Here is a 17,095-nt window from a genome sequence, read left to right on the forward strand (position 1 = left end):
ATGGACTGACTGACAATTTAGATGTTACAAAGCTGTTAGAAAAGAGCCTAATAAAACTTAGAAGGAATATACAACCAGAACCAAAAAGAATTTGGAGGAATTGATCTGTAATAAATGTGGGGTATGATGTTACATACTGAACACATTAAACAAATGGGAATGCGGTACACTATCAGAAAAAGAAGATCAGAATTTCTTATTAAAGTTTCCTATTGTGTTTGTCCTCACCACTCCCCCCCCCCCCCCCAAACTGTAAAAGCAGCATGAAAATCTTTGCCATGAAATCAGTTTGATGTGAAATTCACTCCCCTTTGGTCCGAACAAAATGCTTCAATACGTAGGGATGTTAAAAAACGTTAGTAGTCAGTGCATCAATCCCTGTTTAATGCAATCTGTTGGTGGCCTACAGTCACAAAGCGACATAAAGATTGTATTTTCACGTGGGAAGATATCCATCACTTAGTTGGTCTTGTCATGTTTGCTTTCCTGCAGACACAATAAGTGGCAAAGCTAAAAGCAAGCAGGGTTTTAAGGTCTTCAGCAGTAAAGTTAGTAGCGCGACAGGAGAATAACTTCCACATGCTGTTCAGCATACAAGAAGCCCCAAGGCCAAACAGAGAAATCAATTTAACTATCCAGAATCAAGCGTATCAAGAGACTCATTATAACTTTACTGTAGACCAAATTAGCTGTGAATTATTCTAGTCTTTCAAACATATTTGAAAAGGTAATTTGTGAACAAATAGGTAAAAATATTGGGGAAATACAATTTACCTTAGTCTACACTGACCAAGAGGCTATACTTTAAAATCTTTCTGCTAACAACCAGACACGTTAACTATCCAAGTGTTGTAGATTGGGTTTCTGGATAAAATATTTCCATATATCATTACCATTGCAGAAGAGAAAGTCCACCTTAATTGTTCCTTCCTCTGCAACAGACTGTTACAGAGACAACATAAAAATCCATTCATTTGGTACTTCGTTTTTCAGGTTGTAGCCCCGTTCTGGTATAAACTTCATGGAATTACACTCACCGACCTCCATCACTAGCTAAAATCCACTGTGTGAACAAAACCACTGTGAAAGTGAACCAGACCCCCCTTTCTAAGTCAAAGCTTGGACTAACCCTCCTGTAACCCTTTCTGAGCAGGTTTTTCCAGTGTGGAAATGAACCTTTCGTGCATTTTATGCCATTGCCTACATCCCTGCAGCAAAGCATGGAAATTCTCAGGCGTTGTTCCTTGCTAATGCAACATTACTTGTGATGTATGTTGCAAGACAAAGCAGGTTCATGGAGTCTCAAATGTCAGGAGCAGAACTTGTAATTTGAGGGGAAAAAAAGGGATGAAGCAGCAAGGAAAATACACCTAGCAGCAGGCCTGGATGACTGGTCCAGGGAAGTGCAAGGCAAGGTAGTTCCTGCAGAGAAAAGATGAAAAGGAAGATGAGGGTAACTCTTAATGAAGACAGGAATGAATACAAAGAAAAAGAGTTTATAAAACTGTTTAACTACTGTGGCATGAGTAAAATTGATACTCCTTTTAAGAAGTTAATAAATATTTTAACAAAATTGCATTAATTGACACTGTTCCAGTGAGTGATAAGTTAGTGTAATCACAGATATATGTTATTTAACTAGATCCTAAAATATTTATTTTCTTATTTTGTATGTTTTATTTTCTTATTTTGTATGTTTATGTCAAATATTTGTCTCAAGTAATATAATACACAGCTTAAAATAAACTGACTAATGAGATCTGAGACATGCACATTCAATGGCAAAAATCACACATTTTATCAGTAGTTAATAAACTGAGAGCACTAAGAGTACCTAAGTACTAATTCAGGATACTAATAAGTTTAGAGTAGTGAAATATTCTAGAGCCAAACTGATGCAAAACACCAGTATCAAGACTTTAAAATATAATTCTATTTTTTTTTTTAAGCAATCAAGTTATAATGCAAAATCAGTACAGGTGTATACAAATTGCATGTTGCATGAAAATATTCATATAAAACACTGATGACTCATTATTAAGGTACTCCATTAGAATGCATATTTTAAATCAGATTTTGATGATCTATAGGTACATTAATTATTACAAAAGTGCATTTAACACCCCACCCCCAATCCAGCATGATGACTAGATAAACAGCAGAAGCAGCCTGGTTCATCATGAATCAGGAAAATGCAGCAAAGATGAGACTATATCTGGGCTTCGAGGGACACAGTGAGGAAGCAAAGATGAGATGGAAGAAATACAAAGAGGCAAAGCAGCACGTAAATTAATTGGAAACATGCAAAACTGCCAAAAGCAAGACACATAGAGCATAGCATGATTGCTGCAGGAGAGCAGGGTGTGGCAGTAATAGAGAAGAGATAGCTCTGGCAATATCTGCAATTACACTGGGATCACTCATGAAACAGTGAATGGCCCAGCCATAGTGAAACAACCCTTCTTTCTCGCTCTAGCCAGGGCTTGGCTCGTAATCTCTGGCTTTGCTTTTGTTTCTCTATCCATCTCTCCTAAATAGAAATGTCAGATAAGTCCATGAAAAAACAAAGGGCTTTATTTCCAGGGGTTTAAGAGACACAGCATTTCCTGTAGCATATCATGCACTTTACTCTCAATATATGTTTCTGCTGTCAGCAAATATGTTAAAATTATTAGTTATAGCTAGTAAGTTATTAGTTTAAATCAAATGGTACCAATTTATTTTTTTAAAAAATCAAACATACCAGTTTCAATACATTACACATTTTTCTAAATCAAGTCATAAAATGCTTTAATATATGACCAAAATTAAAGTTAATTTGAACTCAAATTTCAATAGAAGCCCTTGTGCAATTTATTTCATCCTATCCTTTTCTTTTTACACATGAAAAATATTCCATCCACTGCTATACTTGAGACAGAAATGGCCATAATAAGTTTCACGGGTTTTGAGAAACAGAGAGAAATAGTACCGGAAGTAAGAATGAGACTATTTTCTAACAGACATCTCCCACAGGTGCCAGACACACCTTCCCAAATTCCTTAAAACATAATATTTCTTCTCATTTACTTCCAGCCTAAAGAGTTTCAAAGCCTTATTAGTGCTTACAATTTCCTGAAAAGCTTTATTTTTCAGAAAAAGAGGTTCTATCAAATTAAATTCATTCTGTTTACTGAGATGAAAATGTAAATTATTTGAGACTTAATACATATCACTTTTTCTGTTACTTCTGCTGTGCATTTTAAAGCAGGAATACACCATGACAAGAGTATTTATTATTAATTTTTATTGTAACTTACCCTTTGATTAAGGCATTGTATCATAACTTTAGAACAGGCAAAAATCTGAGCACTGTAATTTTAAGGCTGAATCATAAAAATCTTTCAACATTATGAAAGAACTATAAATATTATGAAGTCATCAAAAGCTTCATCATCCTCATCTCTATCATTTGTAAAGAACTCAAAAGGTGCAAGGAGGTGGCCCTTACCAATTACACAGAAGTAACTTTTTATCTCTGGAAATCACTTTTAAGATTCTCTTAATTGCAGGATACAGCTATAACCTCTTTATGGGAAACATATCTCAGCATTGCCATAAATGCAATATTGAGACAAAATGAAATATCACTTCTGCTTCTGAAGTTTTTTTTGGCAGATAAGAAAAAAAGTACTTGAAAACTTTTACATTACAAATGATGATTTATGCATAGTAAACTCTGCCATATTTTGAAATACATAAGCTGAGTAATTTAGTTAGAAACTACATTATAAACAATGATACAACGTCCGAGTTGAAATCACAGGGACACTTCTCTTTGTCTTCTCAAATATCACTATTAGTTTCTGATCTGTCTTAAAAACACCACAACAAACAAAGATTTACTGTACTTTGAGCTGTGTTGTGCTAACAACAGCGGAAAGCAATTTCCACAGTCCAATGCATTGTTTCTCCTCTTTCTCTTTAGCTAACCACTGTACCCATATGCATTTTCCATTCCAATCTGAACGTGAGACTCCCCATTGACTCAAGCTGTTCTCCCTGGTGGGTGCCACTCTCCTCTTGCCAGGGGACAGCTGACCCTTGACTCTTTGCTAATGTAACTCTGACACTTGCCTATAGATGTCTACATCCTTCTGATGAATTTGGGAGCCTTTAGCTTCATGAATGTTTTCATATTCCTGCCCACTGTAAATCTACTCCCACGGCTGTGGAACCTAAGGTTAGTAGATATTACATAGATAGATAAAAACATATATAGATATACAGATATATAGAGGGTGCTCTCAGGGGAAATCCACAGGCCCCGCATTTTCATTGAGTTTAATTACCAGTTTCCCAATCAGCTTATGACTTGGCTAGCTCCTCTAGATGCCACAGCCTGTGGAGGGAGGATTAAATGTTTGGGCTTGGGTTCTTCCTGCTTTAGTAGAAAGTGACAGTGAATACTCTATGGCCACAGAGGCAAAGGTCATTTGGCTTATCAGGGCCACTTACCCCACTACAGAAAAACACTGCCTACTACTGTCAACAAAATATCATTCAGCATCATGCTGAATGAAATACACAAACAAAACAAAAAAAAAAATCACAAAAAAACCCAATCAAAAACCAAACCTACTCACTTTCATCTCTGCTATACATGAACATTCAGTGTAGAATAAGACACGTTTTCATATTTTCTTGGTAATAGGCTAGCTTGGAACAGAGAGATCTTACAGCGAAATATGACAGTTCTGCCTACTTTAAAATTTGTACCAGCAAAGTTTTGATCAATGTGAGCGTTCCAGGCCTTTCAGATGTACCATAGGGGCTCATCCAACATTCATCAGCCTACAAGACAACACAGCCTTCAAGGAGAAGTCCCTCACAAAATGTGCAAATTAGAAACAATTTATTGAAAAGTTGGACCAGATGATCTTTGAGGTCCAACTTGGGCCGTTCTACAATTGTATGATTTATTATCATGGGGAGACGTGGTTGGCAGGACATAGCAGGCCATCTAATCATGTCAGTTTTGGCTTATGGTTCTTGAAGAAAAAAACAATTTATCAAATCTTGTGAAATCTGTGTAGATCTGCTTCCATGTATTATGGACTAAGATCTGTGTTATAACCCTCAGATATATCCTTCCCAAGGCTGTGCATTGAGCTCTTAATTCTGAGAACTGAACAATACCCTTTACCACCCTCAAAAGCTAAAGCTAAATGACCCATTTCCTACCACCATCTCTTCATGCCTTCTGTTAAAAGCAGCAGCTCAATTTTTTATCATCCCCCTCTCCTGTCTACATGGTTTTCCAATTACTATTAATTTTTGACTAGGATATCCAATTTACATCAAAATCTGGATGGAAATATTTAACTTACTGAAGATATAGTTATTACCTCCCTCTTCACATGATAAATTAGCTACAACACCCCCTTCTTTTGGATTAATGGAGGGTTAAACACACTTATTACTTCTTCCTACTACTGGAAAATGTAACTTTGTTCCAGTTACAAGTATTTGTGAAATGAAGCAATTTTCATCAGATGATAGCTTTGATTGAAAACAAACGAACTCTAAAGAGCAAAAGACAAGCACTGAAAACTTTTGAAAACTTTAATTCTGAAAATTCATTGAGAATCTCCCTATAATTCATTGAGAATCCCCACCTTAAACCAAGTAATTCCAAGTTGAGCTAAGTGTTTTATCCTATTAATTTCAAGGACGATGAACCACATTCTTAAAGCAGCACCCACTGAGTGCTCCCTTAAAGGTGAGGAGAAGTTCCTAATGGGATTTCCAAAATCTCATAGAAGCACTACTGTCTGAGAGGACAATGAAGCATTAAGTCCATTCTTAAATCTTACACAGTTCCTTCTGACATTATTCAAAATGTCAGGTTTGAGGCACTTCAAAGTCCCCAAGCACTTCAGATCTCTGAAGTAAGTTACAAAGCTAATTTGCTCAGCTGAGGTATTTGCGGATAGAAATTCACCACAACTTGCCAGCCAGTTCTGCAGATCCATGTTCACCGGGAGGCTTTCACAGCTACTCAACCAGAAGAAAAACCCATATAACCATAGTAAAGGTATTTCTAAAGTGGCCCAACCAATCACACTGAAAACTGTAAAGGGTTACCAATTGCAAACATCGATTTTGGAAAAACAAATGTGATATAATTCCTTGTCTTGGTTGACCTGCAGCCAACTGCGAGTAGTTCAAGAAGAACAGAAGAACCCAAAAATGAAGGAAAAATGTGTAATGGATACAAATCAACTTACAGACACTACATTAACCTGACCAACATTCAACCCCAAATTCACTTTCCTACTGTAGTTATTAGAAAACTACCATGCTATTTCTGCTATTCAAAATTTTTCAGGACAAAAAAAAATGTCTGCTGCAAAAAAGAAATTAATAAAATTCTGTATCTTTCTTTGCTCTTACGCCCGTTTTGAAGCACAGAATAATCACACAGGAGCCTCTATGGTTAGGAACTTGCCTAGCAGCATCTACAGAAAACAGGAGTTACTGATACAATTCCTAGTTTGCTTTTTTTATTATTTTTGACTGATCTTTTTCAAGTTTCCTTTGTCATAACAAGATATTAAAGGAAATTAAAAACACAACTTTGAAAGTGGAAAATATTTCTCCTGTTCTTTGCTGTCAAGACAACTGCATTTCAACAGGAGACGGGTAAAATGTAACCTCTTATCCCGATGAACAAAAAATGAATAAAACCCATGAAACTATATAATTTAAAGCGCATAAAAAAGATTTGTCTCTTTCTAATGAAAGCAATCAGTCAAAATAGGCAGTTCCCAATCTGCTGAAAGCAGTTTTCAATAAGAACATTCACATCAGTTTTGACAAGAATGGAAATTCTGAGCAAGAGAGAGATGGACTCATCCCCTGCAAAAATTGCCAAGAGAGATACTACAGAGCACCAAGGTCCCAAGGGGAATTTCTGTTTGACATCAATGCTTCTCCCCAGGGTCCCATTGTGCTCTCCCTCCTCCTGCCACCCTGTATTCTCTCTTTTTGCCCACAGTTCCCCATGCAGGAGCAAACCCCTCTTCATTCCCGATTGCTGCAGTTACTCAGAGGCTTGAAAGTTTTTTGGTTTTTTTGGGGGGGTTGTGGGGTGCGTGTTCAAATTCCACTCCTCCAGCCCTATAAATGTTACTGCTTAAAGCCATCTACCTGAATGCTGAAAACTGCATAAGCCTGTATCTTAATTATTTGAGCTGAATTTTAACCTAGGCACTTAACCGTATTATTCTAGACTGGGTAATCTGAACACCCACTTGCCTTGAAGCCTGAAATCACCCTTCTGCTTTACAACAGGTCCTGCTATGTTCAAATGCCTGAGCACACTGGAGATCAGGAGACATGGCTGGCTGTGCTGCTTCTAAGGAGAAATAGGTGGGATAACGTGTCTCTATTGCACTATGTTCACCTTGGCTTTGTGGGCATTACTTTGGAGTTTGAGAGTTTGTGCTCTGGGTGATTTTGCTCATCAACATGATTCTGGCTTTCTTGTATTCCTGATCAATGTCCTGCTCCACAGGTGACTAATTCACAGGGAACGAGTTGCTCATAACACTGCCTATAGTAGCAGCTCTGCTCTGCATTCATTAATGATCACTGGAATAGGGGGCTTGAACCTTGGTCTTTCATATTCGTGTGGCAGCATCCACCAAGCCACCAAATCCATCTCTGGATTCTTTGCTTTGCACTTGTTATGAATGCTGAAATACTTGCTCATCCAGACAAACAGCCTGGGGTCAGGGCAGGCACCTGGACAGTCCAGCACCAAGATTTAGATTCTACCCCCTGCCTCTGGTCAGATTCAGAGAGTCCAAAACCTGACAAATGCTTCAGATGGTACACTATTGATTACTTTGAGTCAGTCTGTCTCTTGTAAAATCTGAGAATGCAGAAGAAGAAAATGCTTTACTTATAAAAGCAAAAAAGAGGGATTTTTTTTGAAACTTTTAAATTTTATAAAATTCAGGAATAGAATCATGGATAAAAGCATTTTTTCCATTTTTCCTTTAAGCTCAAATATGCATTTAGTTTGACTTTTAAGCTAAACAGAAGTGCACTTTCAAGTAAATCATAGTTCTCTACTAACATGAGTTTCATTGTGGTAAGATGCAAATTCCCAACACTTTCCAGACAAATTAAATTTTACTGAAATTTCACAAAAGATTTGCAGAAGCTAGCAGAAAGTAAAGAATCAGTCACCACATCTTCATCTATTGCACAGCATTAAATAAAGGAAGGGAAGGAATGGTACTCTTCAGCAGGTTTACAGCAGATTTGAGTACTGTGCTAAACTGTAACAGCAGGTCCCAGTTCACCAAGGTATTTAATTACCTTTAGTACTAGAGTAGTTTATTTCATTTCTAGCAGACTGCTCATGTATTTAAAGTTACCTTAGAGAGAGTATCATGTTAGTACTGTGCCAGGTCCATCTCTTCTATCAACATCAGAGACAAAGCAGTCAGACACAGCAACATTTCTTTTCAACTCACTAGAAAATACACTATCAATAATGTTTCTGTAAATTGCAAGTATTTCTTTCGGTCACGTCATAAATTGAATGTCAGCCTTTAGAAACAGCTGCAGCAGATCACAGGTTAAAGTACCAGGTGCTGACATATATACAATTTTTAAATCACATTACAGAGCTCTAGCTTTGATCACAATCACAAAGGGAACAGGTGAACCCATCGTTTACCTTGAGTAGCTAACCAAGAAGGAAATACTTTGTCCGCTCTTGGTTACTAAATAGTGTTAGTTAATAAGTGTCAGCAGAGCTGTACAAATTCTCTTTTTACCTAATGAAGCAAAAGGGAATAAGAGATAAAAGACGCAAAAAATAAGTTTTAACTTCATAAGAAGAGACAGCAACTTCCCCAAGATCAAAATATACACTTGGAATATACGTTGCTTCACAATGCAAATGTAAGAAAAAATCATATACTGGATAACAAAGCAATGCCACTATTGTAATCAACAACTGTTCTCAGATGAAGTGTAAGTAGCAGTTATTTTACTAGAATGAAAACAAAAAATGCAATACAATTTTCCCATTTCTGAACAAATAACACAACTACAGAATGTTCCATGTAAGCCTTAATAATCTGTGAAATAAAAATCTGCATGAACAGGGAAGGTCCTGCCATTCGCACCGGCAGAAGCAGAGAGGAGCAACACATCTATCAGACATTATGGCCAAAGGCCTTCAGTCCCACTCATGAAACACTTTGTGCTACAGATATCCCTTGGATTAAATTAGATAACATTTCCTCCTTAAGGCCATCAAAATAAAATCATTTAGGATAGAGCTGTACAATCCTACTGGAAAAATGCAGAGGGCTCAAAACGTCCTGGGTTACCCAGGTGTCTCAATCAGGGTATCTGTTTTCCTTCATCCCCATGGCTCTACCCCTGCTCCAAGGCAGCCCTAGGTGTTCTGTATGCAAACAAAGCCTTGACGTGGACATCCTGGTGCAGAGAGGAAGAGATGTGAGAGCCTGGCATGTCCTCTCATTCCCTCACTGGGAGGAAACAACAGAAACCATCTTCAGAAAAGAAGAGAAGAGAAGAGAAGAGAAATGCACAAGAGGTGAGTATATGCTAACAAGGATATGGAGGCAGAGGAAATGCACAACAATCTCCAAATGTCCACATGTGGTAGGAAAAACAGTGCAGGAACAGGAAGATAGTCCTCTAAACTTCAAGAGGTGTAGCACAGAGCCTTTGAGGATGAGCCTGTTCTGAATTACAAAGAGCACTGGAGGAAACATGAAAACTGCTTTATTTCTGCAGTGCTGTTTTCTACACCACTAAGATATAAGACAGTACACCTCTGAGGTATCAACTCCCTTTTGTTCATTTGTTTGTTGGATGGTTATTCGCAGGAATGGCAGCTTTTATTTCAAAAGTATAGATAAAAGTATTGCACTGAAATTTAAATGTCAAAGAATACATACTCAAATGTCAAGTACCAACAGACAAATGCCAACAGAGAAATGTCAGAAATACACCCGTGTCTCCCATTGAATATAACTATATCTGCACAAATGCAAGCCACAGCATGATGTGTAAAAGCAAGTTTTTCTGCAGTTCCTTTGGGATGGTAACACCAATGGTGTCAATAGAATCAGTATGTGACTGTATTATGCCAAGTACCCGACTAGCAACACATATAGCCTAAGTGATCCATGGTCGGCAAGGTGATGGATGGCACTTACAGACATGATGATACAAAATTTGTATTGCAGGAAAATCCCACTCCTGAATTTGCTAACTTGTCACTAGATGAAGGACCCCAACATAACAAACTTTGCATGAATTCTCCCACTACTTTCCAGGTATGACAGTAGCCCATGAAAGAGGGGACTTGCAGACAGTTTCTGCTAGATATGTGGCTTAATTTGACCAATAAAACCAAACACAAACATGAATTCTTGGTGTTTCCTAAACTGTTTGCTTTTTTGAGTCCTAGGAATATTAACCTGTGAATATAAGTGAACTTTTCAGAAGTAACCAAATGACTCTGGAACCCAGACAGAACTGACGAACAATTTGGACTCTTGAGAAATTCAAATGTGTTTCAAAATTTACTTGCTTTAATTAAAATCAATTGATTGTTCCTCAGGGATAAAAAAAAATGAAATTATTTACACACTTGACTTGGTGTGAACTTCTGGTTCCAACGACTTCAATGGGCCTTTTGTCATGATTTCACCCTTCATTATCTCCTAAAAAAAGTACTTGGAAATATGTTAATTAGGGAAGATGCATTTGTTTAGAAATTTAACTCAGTCTGCTAATTGCAGCTGCTTCCACTAGAGTTGAGAAATAAAAATGGTTAGGTAGTTCTGTAGTCATACCACTAAATACATGAAAATCTGAAGTGCACTTTAATTAGCGTAGCTAACAAAAATATATCTGACTCCTGTAATTATTGTGATTTGCTTACTAGTGGCTCATCCATTGTAAAGTAAAACCTAATCAAAGACAAAATACGTGAACTTTTGTCAAAAGAGTAAAACCAGCATATGGCATTTTACCCTTAAAATTTTTCTTCTCTATCTCTAATGTAAATGTTTTAGGATCCCCAGCTTGTTTTTTAACTTTGTGACATTGATTATAAATACAATATTTATTTTATATCCTTTTACTATTCAATTTTGTGTAAAAAATTACAATATTTAATCAGAATTATTTTAATTTTTTTAAAGACATTTGAAGGAATAAATATCCGATTCTCACACTATATACAGAAATTTATTTCTAAAGAAAATTCCTTTCTCTACATCAGGACTCTTTCTAAAGCTTTCTCTGGATAACTGAACGCTGTTTAGAAAAAAATTGGAAGAGATTAAATCTGTTCTGCTCTGGACACTTTCTTCTTTTTAACCAGCTGCAGTGCATCACAAAACTCTAAGGACAGACATTTATAGTGCAACCTTTAACAAGAATTTTTTCTTATAATCTTTATATTTAATTTTAAACACTCATCTTGGCAAACATAAAAAACCCCCATACTTTCAGTATCTTTACTTTGTAACTTTGCTTTTCTATTGAACAGAGCCTTGTGACACTGAGCATCATGGTCTAATAATATTCTGTGCAAAATTCTATTCTCTTTGACCAACTTCAAATCTATTTCCTTTCAAAAACAGTGAATGTCTCTTTGTCCTTTAACTATGATAAAGGGTAAACAAGGAAGGTTCAAAAAGCCTGTTTGTACTATATCATTGTTTTGCACAACTTATGTGTGCCAATGGTTGTTAACTTCTTCTTTAAAAGTAAACTGTACCATAGTTTAAATTTGCACTGTAAATCTAAATTATACCATCACAAAAGAGTTAGAAAGTCTAGGAAGTATTTTGATACTTTTGTATTTCCAAGACTTTTCTGTAGGCCTCTCTCTCTCTTCTACCTTTTTGTGAAATGGAAGAACACAATTTAATGCTTCACTCAGGCATTCACCCAGACAGAGCTGAAGTAAAAAAAACCAGCCAAAGTCAACCAATTAAATGAAGAGAATCAGATTTTCTTAGGAAGGACTACCTGGTTGCTCTAAAGAATAAATAGTTCCTTGATGCATAGCATGGAAAATAAATCAAGTCAAAATAGGTTGAAATAGACTGAATTTATCAGTGAGGGAATAAGAGCTCATCCAACATTTTCGTCACCTAAAGACTTTGCGAAGCACACCTCCAAATATCAACAAGATCCAGCTCCGTTTAGTTTCCAAAGCATCTATCAGGATCTCTGCTCAAGGTGACATAGCTATAGGCATGTGTGTACATTAAGGTATCGACAACAGATGAAACAGCAGGAACAGAATAACAATTCCAATGAATAGCAGAGGAGAAATTTCAGGAGTTTAAATACACTTTCAACTTCTTATTTATCTCTCCCTTCTTTCAGAACACTTATCTGTTACTGCAGAAGGTATGCAGACAAATGATGTACTTCATCATATAGTGACACTGACACATGGAACCAGTTTACATATATTAAGATAACTTTCTCTGTCATTTGCTTTCAGACAATCACTTCAGGTTCCTCACATATAAAAAAACAGCGTGATCTCATACACTAAATGAAGATATCTTGGTATTATCTTTCAGGGGGTCTGTCTTTGAAGGAGAGTTGCTCCTGGAAGAGCCTACTAGTCTTTCATTCTCCTAAGTACCATACAATATTTGCTACTTTTGCCATCCCAGATGGGCAGTCATCCAAAGTTAAGGGTATGCATTGCAAATACAGACCTGCTTCCACCATTCCTTACACAGGACTTATTTTTACAGACTAGCAAAACTGAAATACCAAGAGAAAGTAGTTTTTGCTGGAGATGTATGCCATTTCCTCAATACCAGTCCAAGTATTTGGACTGTGTCTGGTAGCTGAATACATAACATTACACTTATTCAGTAAAAGTTAATTTCTACTAAAGCATCATGTACTTATTTCATGAAGACAAGAGATTACAGAAATTTTGTCTAGGTTATAACAGATTTTCTCTTTCTGTATCTATGAATTTTAATCATCTAATGGTTGCAGCTTCCCACTTTGAACAGTATCAAGTGTCAATCTGAGTGCTCTAAACAAAATTCAATGTAAAATTTGCTATTTTGGAAATGAGTTGCAAGGGTTACAAAACAACAGCTTTCACTGGTCTTTTGGGACAGTCGACCAGCAGCTTAACACATTCTGTGTAACAAACACTTTGATCAACTTGACCTACTACAAAGCCTCTTTGCAATAATAAAATAGATGGGTGTCTAGAAGTTCAAGACTTTTCTCCCATTTCTTACTGCTCTTAACGATATACACATTATCTGCCATCAAACACTTTTCTATTAACATGGAACACAAGAAAAGTTTTTAAAAAATCAGTAAAAATAGTCTCATTTGAATATATGTAGCCTCACCTTGCGGATGCCTCTGCCAAGATCTTCTCCGTAATTTGTCCCCAAAATTTCAAAATGCACATTGGGATTCCCCCCATTTTCTGCAAATTCCAGTTCTCCAGTCAAGCCATTCACTCCACCCTATTGGAAAAAAAGGAGACAAAGCGAAAACTCAGAAGTAGCCAATTATAATAACCTTTTGTTTCTCCAAGGGACTTGTGCACTAACTATGCAGAGGACATACACAACTACCAGAATTAGGACAGTTTTCCAAAGACTACATTTCCCTAAAATTTGTGAAGCCTAAATTGTTCCTGCATCATTTAAGCACTTCACAGAAGAATCAAACTCAGCAATGCTAAGCAGATGCAATACAAGCAACAGTCTTACTCTTAGTGTATTTGCACTTGTATTTTTGTTCTTTGACCCATCGGCATATATGTACGGACATTCTAGCCCCATGAAGAAAAGTTTTGTGAGTGGAAGCAAAACTAAAAGACAAATAAATAAAAGAAATTGCACAAAAATTAGTTTTGTTTGTTTATTTTTGCCTTTTCTCCCAAAATGTTTCTCACCCAAAAGACATTTCCACGTAAGATCAGGTTGAGTTTTGGATCAAATTAGCTATTTTTTAAACCCAATATAAGCGACCTGCACGAATGAAGAGGGGTTTGTCTAGTTGAATATAGTGATTTTTCTGTTTTTCTCCATAACTCTTCTCTACTATTAAGAATGCATGAGATGAAAAGCAATGCAGAGTATTTTCAAGCTTGCTTTTACTTTTTCACATTTTAGTCAGAAGGGGTTAAAATACTAAAGATGAAACAGTGAATATTTACTACATAGAATCAGAGTTGTAAGGGCTCTACATGCCACAGCAATACTCAAAATATATTCCAGGGTTAATTCAACATGACACACGTTTCATCTTTATATAAGAACTGTGAAGACCTGAACTGTAAAATCAACAGAGCCATGTGAAATGTTTACAATGAAAACCTTTAGCCTTAAAAAATTTCTTCAGTTTTCAGATTCAGGGAAAATTAGATGTTTAAACCATTTTCTCCAAAAAAACTTGAACAATATTTTAAGTATCCACAAGAAAAAAATCTGCCTCTGGTGCAAAATCATGTAAAATGCATGGCTGTTCTTCAAAACATAAGGCAAGAGTTTTACAGTTGTGATTGCTCTTTCAGTTAAGACATTTTTTATTTGAACTGAAAAAAATGGAAAATAAACTCTTGTGATATAAACTACCTAGCTAAGCATAAGAGTCTTGCTGAATAATGATTTTAAAAGCTCTATTCTCACATCTTCAGTTTGGAGAAAATCCAGGAAGGAGTATAAAATCTGCATCTCCTTTGCAGATTAGTATGAACTAACGAAATTTGGTCAACCTTTCATAAAACATTAATTTGAATATAATAAAGATAAGGAAGATGATAGTTGAGATAATACCTTTAAAACTTACTAGAGACTAGCATTTTCAGGGAATAATACAGAAATATTTCATGAAATGACATTTTCAGTTAAAAAAATAATACTTAGTGTGTATATATATTTTTAACCTTTTAAAAAATCTTTTCTGGAATATTTATTTTTTGGATGAGATAGTAGAACAAAAACTAAAAAAAAAAAAAAAAAAAAAAGAGAGAAAAAAAGGAAAAAAAAAACCCACCACCCCGATTAAGGGTACATCTGCAGTTCTTTTCCAGGAATACTCCAGGTTATTTCACCCTTGGTGAGAGCTAGCCAGGCAATTTTGATGCATGTCGATATGGTTAGCATGACACTGAGGTTACTTATTAGCTTGAGGACAATCCTGTAATAATCCACCATCATGGCTTTTAGATTGGGGTTAGCACACCTCTGGCTGGTTCAGAGTAAAGACAGAGTGAGCTTGTGTTGCAAAATCATTTGAACATATCCTTAGGTAAATAACAGAGTTTCACAAATATAAACCTTTTCTGCTAACTTAAATTTGACTACATCCAATTCACGAACCATAAATAAAAGCTTGTTCCACACACCTTTTTTCTCATATGGTCTCATCTGGCTTTTTGATCAATTAAGTCAGAATTTCATGGTACATATGATGTAGAAATGCCTGCAAAGCAGCACAGATCTGCAAGGCTTGGGATCCCCATCTGACCCCTGAAAGCCTCCATCTGGCTGACTTGCCCACCCTGACAGTATACACCTGTTCCTAGTCCTGCACCACTCTGACCCTTTCCCATATACTGCTTTTATTATATTATACTTCATATTTCCTAATTACTTCCTAAACCTTTTTCCCCCCACAATGTGAATTAAACCTGTGGGTCTGAGGTGGGTAAAGTATGAAAATTAGTTAAACTGTTATAGACCACCCGAGCTGCACCATGATTTCAAGCGAGCCACAAGCAAGGTCTGGAAAAAGGAAGGGAAAACTCTGGAATAAAATGATAAAATAAAGGAAATATTCTACAACAACAAATCTATTAACAAAGACGTTTTGTACATCAGAAAGTGCTTTCCTTTTTCATTATTTTGTGACAAAGTAGTTTTAAATTGGGAACTTTCAATATAGAAAATTAAAGTGACTATTTTTCAGATTGAGAGTGCTCCAAATAATTTATGGGACATGAAGATAGAATCATGTCTAAAATGTAAATGATTTTTTGAGACTTGAGACAGCAAGTTAGAATTTTAGTAACCTTTTTTTTTTAAATTTTTATAACTTTTTTCCTTATTTGAGCGAATATGAAAAAAAAAATTATGTGAATAAGACTTTTACCTCAGTTACATTTGAAGTAATGAAATCCAGTTTTGAAGAAAACACAGGATTCTTCGGAAATACATAGCCCCTAACATATTATACAGGTTAACGGACTTACCTACCATATTTTGGAACTGAATTTCTATCCAAAACCATTGTGTAAGTTTATTTACCTCAATTTTTAAATGGCTGCAAACTGTTGTGGCAAGATACAAACTGTAAGTCTGTTAGTTATTTTTATGTGTCTGAAACCTAGCAGTAACCATAACAACAATTTTCCTCATTCTATTTTGGCAATTTTATTATGCTTTGAAAATTTCTCATGCAAGAGTGTCTTTGATTAGAGCTTTCTTTCCTAGACTCTATATATCTGCCAATAGTGTAACAAGAGTTCAGATTAGATGGGAATGCTCCTGGCTTCGAAAGGGCAGAGGCAGAAAGACAAAACAGTGAAGAACTGCCCGTATAATACCAACAGAAATACTAAATCTGATAGGAAACTTCTTGAAGGTCCTGATGCCTCCTCCCTACTGGGGACCTACCTTGCTGGACCTGCAGGCCTGGCAATCCTGTTATTGCTCTCTATTAGTCCTCATTGTCCCGCCTTTTTACAAGGCTTACACAAGCCTGTTTCATTGCTTAGGGCTGATGGAGTGGGACAGCATATTGCCTAGGAAGAGTTTCAGGACACTACTCCAATTTTTCTGCATAGTCTTTCACAGTGTGGATCCCTCTCAAACACTTACTTGAATTATGGCATGTGTTTTATCCCTCTGCTAATGCATAGTGCAAGGAGATCACAGAGGAAATGGCCATCTGTATGACAGCTACTGATCCAGTTACTTCCTGATGAGATTTTTCCAAGTTATTTTAGTGTTAATTATGATAATGGGTAAGGGTCAAAGAA

General features: G+C 36.3%; 1 protein-coding gene across 3 annotated transcripts in view; it reads right to left on the minus strand.

Annotated features, from left to right (window-relative positions):
• GRID2 (glutamate ionotropic receptor delta type subunit 2) overlaps positions 1-17,095 on the minus strand; it is a 742,195-nt gene that overhangs the window by 198,029 nt on the left and 527,071 nt on the right. For all 3 annotated transcript variants that reach the window (XR_012835284.1, XM_075751604.1, XM_075751605.1), the window contains exon 8: positions 13,452-13,571. Coding sequence is in view for 2 of the 3 variants with exons in the window: in XM_075751604.1 (XP_075607719.1) it covers positions 13,452-13,571 (120 nt within the window). In the remaining variant the exon portion in view is untranslated. The remainder of the gene's footprint in view (positions 1-13,451; positions 13,572-17,095) is intronic.

The sequence above is a fragment of the Balearica regulorum genome, chromosome 4 (assembly GCF_011004875.1).
Source record: "Balearica regulorum gibbericeps isolate bBalReg1 chromosome 4, bBalReg1.pri, whole genome shotgun sequence".
Lineage (NCBI taxonomy): Eukaryota > Metazoa > Chordata > Aves > Gruiformes > Gruidae > Balearica > Balearica regulorum.